Genomic DNA, 5184 nt, shown 5'->3' with positions numbered 1-5184 from the left:
GTGGTGTTTCCGTGATGTGGATATTTTATACATATTTTATGAAGATGAAGCTCTTGTTGCATCTCGGTTAAGTTTTGAACAAGCAGAGTAGATATTGATCAAACCTTTTGAGTCTTGTGTCTGTCAAATGTTGAAAAACATTCTATATCTAAGCTAAAGTATATTTTGAAATAATAACCAACAACCATTGAGCAAATTGGAAACAGCAAGTGCTACATTAGACCAGAAGATGTCCTGGGCCTGCAGATCACATTCCACATATGGAACACATTAGGACATCAGCCTGGCACACGGCTAAACTTTAAACCAGTTTCTTCTTCTCGTGCTACAAACCCACACCAAGTGTCAGACGAGTGTGGCTATTCCCAGCGTCATCACTTAATTTAAATGTAGCATAACCGAGTCCAAATGTGATTAGTCAGCAATGTTTAAGGTCTCCTGGACAACAGAGATGGGAGTCACTGGTTTGGCATTACGTCTCTGGTAAGGAGGCACAAATATGAGTCTTCAACCTAAAAAGTATCTCCAAATAAAACATTTAGCATTTATTTAGAAGTTTTTACTATTAGTTATTTATTGTTTGGCATCGATTCCAAAAGGTTTAGCAGAATCTAGATTTTAAATATCCTCATGAATATTTCAGTTTATCGTTTTCTGTTTATAAAACGTTCTGTAGAATTGAGGTGTTGTGATTGTGGGGGGTAAAAGCCGGGCAGGACAATGGAGTTTCTGGGGTCCTGCCCTCCCGACTTGGTCTGCTCCTCGGAAACCTCTTATTTACACTAGTTGCAAGCTGGTCAATAAAATGAGTTTGAAAATATAAAGCAGGTATTTATCTTTATTACAATATGTGACGTAAAAATACAATTTATTTTTTTTAAGAATACACATTTTGATTTCATCAGGTCTTGCTGGTGGGTGTGTTACAGTTATCACATCAAACATAACATTACACAGCTGTGGTGTTGAGACTATTTGGAAATTATGTTGATTGTCACAATTGTCTCACCATTCTGGTTTTTGGTTTTACACATGTAGTTTCCAAAGTCAATGGTCTCCATGTCTTCTACTGTTATGACACTCTGTGAGACTCGTGTGATGTGGCCCATACCTCTGTTAACCAACCTCCAGGAAGTGTGGATGTGAACGGGGCGGTGGTCCTGAAGAACAAAACAAACATGACTTGCTACCATGTGTTAAGACTTAAAAATCCCATCAGACGAGATCTGTTACATCACAACTATTTCAGAACAAGTCGTGGTCCACAGGTGGAATGTTAAGGCTTAAAACCGTCAGTGCTCTTATATTGAATAGAGATTTTTTTTTTAATATAGTTAAATCTTTCAAATTAAAATCTCTCTATATTAGATTCAGTAGTTTTCAATTAAGGCAAAGACCTATTCAAATATTAAATTTTTTTCTTCACCTTACACATTTAATCTTAAATTATTTGTATAAGTTTGGTTAAATTAAATGCTTTTAAAGGTTTTTTGCATGTATATATAAACGTCTCAATTTATATGTAGAATTACATGATAAAGACAATTACGAGATTGTTTCAGTCTTCATAATTTCATATTATTTATTTGAGATCCCACTTTTCTGATTTTTTCTTTTAATTAAACTGTAAAATGATCAGTATGTGAATAGTTTTATTTCTAAACTCATTAGATGATTTTATTAAACTCTGACAAAGGTTCCTCTGTCTGTATACTATATGTGAAATACCTTATTTATCCTCAGTTACTGCTATGTGTATGAGAATGCTCCTATTTCCCTCTGTGTTCTTTACAGTTCTTAAATTTTTTTATGGGAACAAAAATACATTTCTAAGTTTGGTAAAGTGACACAGGTTAATAATTGTTTCTTGCCATGGATCATGTTTGTATTCTTACCTGTCCAGGATAAAACCAGGTAAAGTCCACATCCGCCTCTGGCTCCCCCAGCACTGTGCATGTTACGTTGATGTTATCACCTCCTCTCACAGAGTCAGGAAACACTTCCAGACTCACAAACGGTGGCCCAACAGGAACTGCAAAGAGAACGTAAACGATCAGCCCAGCCTGTCTCTCAAACATGGCCATGGCAGCTTAAGAGACTTGGCAGGGTGTCCACAGCATCATTGGTCCTCCCCAATTTCTACCTGGCTTTGGACCGGCCCAGCGTGGTTTGGGAAGGGGATGACCTGTTGGGGGTTCAGTGTCTTGGCTTGACATGTTGTCAGGAAGAGCGGGGCGCAAACCTCCGAGCCTATGATCGGTGGGCGGCCACTCTACCAAATGACCCACTGCCACCCCATCAAAAGCATGAAGAGTTTCCATTTCATAAATTCCCATCTCATCTCAGGGGTTCGTCTGACAGCCATTCACATAAACCAAGCTCAGATGTAAAATACAGCCTTTTCCTGGAAGCTGATGAAACACCCAGCACTTTATTCATGACTTTTTAAAAATGCCTCTCACTGTGGTTCTTGGCACATTTAGTCATTAGGGTGATAAGGTTATGCGTGACAGTTACTGTAGATACACAGTAAAATGGTTAGAACAAAGTATGTTTACTGTGTACCTACCCTCCACATAGAGCAGCTGGTACTTTGTGGAGACCTGTGGGGTGCCCTTGGTCACAGCCTTGCAATAAAAAACCCCCTGATGCTCCGGGCCGGGGTTCTGCAGGACAAACCCCTTGGTGGGGTCATAGGTCACTAGGGTCTCATTGGCTATGAGCTCTTCTGGAGGGACTTCTCTGTGCAGGGACACCTTGGCCTGTGGGTCTGTCACTCGACAGGGCACAACAGCGGGTCTGTCCGGGCGCAGGTACACAATCTCAAAATGGATGGCAGAAGGGACGAAGAGGTTATCTCTGTCTGATTGGAGACAAAAGTGTTTTCATGAAAACAAAAGTGCACATGTATTTCTCCCAATAATACACTCATGCAAAAATACACCTCACTGTGGACATTGATTTTATCACCAGGCTGGTCAGTGTTCTCTGCGGTGGAAATACCTCTGAACCTAAACTGAAACTGTGGACTACACTGACTGAGTGCTCTGAACGCTGACATATTGATATTTTAAAGACAATGGCCGCAGATAGTTTGTACCTGCATTCAGTAATTCAATACATTTAAAATATTTCTTGAATTTTAATGGAAAACAATAATTTGAAGTTATAAAAGTCCAATCAGAGAAGAAACTGTCAATATCAGAAAGTGCAATTACCTGTGAAATAGATGTATGAGACGTGGGAGCGATCGTGATCCCTCTCACACTCTGTCCCATCACACACAACCACCCAGCAGCTGTAGGACCCTGTGTCAGCAGCAGAGGGCGATGCCAGGATCAGCTGGCTGTACTTGTCACTCTGCCTGATGCTGGAGGCAGGACATAAACATATAAGATATTATCATTGACGTATAACATGACAAACGCGTGATGTGTCCTTGCAGCACCTGAGGCGTGAGTCGTTGAAGGTGTCCAAGTAGGTCGGGTAGGACCATCCAATGTTGTTGCCCTTACAGCGTAGCTCCATGTTCTTCCCAGGAGTCAGGATTGTGCTTTGGCCCAGGCGAAGGAAACGACCCTTATCTAAGACCTGCGTTAGCAGGGACTGGCCTTTCCCTACGCCTTCCTTCAGTTTAGGGGGTCTCATCTTCACCCGTTTCCCCCCAGGCCTGATGCGGTTCTCTCCTACATCTTTTCTACGCTTTATTTGTTGGCAGGCACCTGGGAAAATAAAAATGTAAAAAAACATAATGCAAAGGTAAAGATAAGTGCCAACATCTTACTCAGCGGCAGGTTTCATTCCTGACCGACACAGATCGTGTCTGAGGTGAACAGTCTATATCTTTATAATCTTGACTTTATTCTGTAAAGTGCCCTGAGATGACTTTGTTGTGAATTGGCGCTATATAAATAAAGTTGAATTGATTTGAACAGTCCCCATAATAGTCATGGCTTCTCGTGGTGCTTCCTCCAGCTGACACAACAGCTGAACAGGAAGTGGGAAATCCTTGTTACTGGCACAAACTATGCAGAAGTGAACATCTCTTTCAGCACACTGCTCTCTTTTGCTTGGTGAACACCAAACATAAACCAAAAATGGCGGAAAGTACTATTCTGCAGTGTAGACTTTCAGGATCTTTTGTTTTGTTCTTCGGTGCAGCATTAAGGAGATCTCTGAGGAATGGTTAGCCGTAAAGGGCAGTTAATTAGAAACAGCTGTGTCGTGCCTCAGATCCAGATGCTTTCCGTTGCTGCGCAGAGCTGTGCAAAAAAAATAGACTCACCCAATTTACTATTTGCAAGCGTTATATAAAATTCATAAACAGCAGAGTGACACTGTTTGCCTGAGGGCAGACATATTGACAGATAAATCTAATCTAATCTAATCTAATCTAATCTAATCTAATCTAATCTAATCTAATCTAATCTAATCTAATCTAATCCAGCCATAGTTCTCTGGGTCACACTCCAAGTTCTCATGGTGAGATTAGAAGTCATTTTCCTTCACCCATTAATCAGTGAAATGGATGTGAAGATTTGCTCACCATTTTGGAGCTCCACCCAGAGCAGTGCCAGGCAAAGCACAACCCAGAGCTTCATGGTCAGGAGATCGACTGCTCTGCAGGTCCGGATAGGAGATTAAGCAGGTTTGGTAAAGGGTTCACTGTGAAAGGAGGTCAGGCGAGTTTGCTGGAACTCTGCAGGCTCCAGCTGCCTCGTTTAGGTTTCTAGCTCCATCCTCCACAAAGACTGAGAGGAAAAGGGAAAATCACTTCAAAGTCCTTCTGTTCACTTCTTCTCTTCAGTCCTGAAGAGCAGAAACATGTACTGTAGAGCCCTCTGCTGGATGAATGACACTGCTGTTCAGGATGGGTTTTCATTTTTCAGTGCTTACAAGCTCCTAAGTTGTCACTAAATGATGTGTACATGTCCTTTAAAGAAATATCTTAATGATTTCAGTTCCTCTTCTGGTTTAAATTGAATTTGTTTTATTTGAAAAAAAAAATACAATGAGCATTTAGTGAGTTCATCAGCTTCATGATAAATTGAATTATTCTTGTCTATATTCAGTGTATGAAAATCAGAGTTAAATCTTACATGACTGCAAAATGTCAGTTGGATTCATTAGCTTGAATATCTAGTTTTGAATGAGCCTTAAAATAAATTTCTTTGTAAAAAAACA

General features: G+C 40.5%; 1 protein-coding gene across 1 annotated transcript; it reads right to left on the bottom strand.

Moving 5' to 3' along the window:
- Positions 1-818: 818 nt before the first annotated feature.
- On the bottom strand, positions 819-4762 carry pdgfrl (platelet-derived growth factor receptor-like). Its single transcript, XM_067518777.1, has 6 exons — positions 4547-4762; positions 3449-3722; positions 3219-3370; positions 2570-2863; positions 1896-2032; positions 819-1160 (listed from the first exon to the last, which is right to left on the bottom strand). Exons 1-6 carry the CDS (start codon positions 4599-4601, stop codon positions 972-974), a joined length of 1101 nt encoding a protein of 366 aa, XP_067374878.1. The 5' UTR covers positions 4602-4762; the 3' UTR covers positions 819-971.
- Positions 4763-5184: the final 422 nt, after the last annotated feature.

Source organism: Channa argus, chromosome 10 (genome assembly GCF_033026475.1).
Source record: "Channa argus isolate prfri chromosome 10, Channa argus male v1.0, whole genome shotgun sequence".
In the NCBI taxonomy this organism is placed as follows: Eukaryota; Metazoa; Chordata; class Actinopteri; order Anabantiformes; family Channidae; genus Channa; species Channa argus.
This window is presented reverse-complemented; position numbering and strand designations above follow the sequence as displayed.

Coding starts and splice junctions, on each gene's coding strand:
- pdgfrl (XM_067518777.1), bottom strand. CDS start 4,601: ATGAAGCTCTGGGTTGTGCTTTGCCTGGCACTGCTCTGGGTGGAGCTC. Junction 2,864..3,218: donor CTCATACATCTATTTCACAG/GTAATTGCACTT, acceptor GTCTCCAATCAG/ACAGAGATAACCTCTTCGTC. Junction 2,033..2,569: donor CCAGCTGCTCTATGTGGAGG/GTAGGTACACAG, acceptor TTCTCTTTGCAG/TTCCTGTTGGGCCACCGTTT.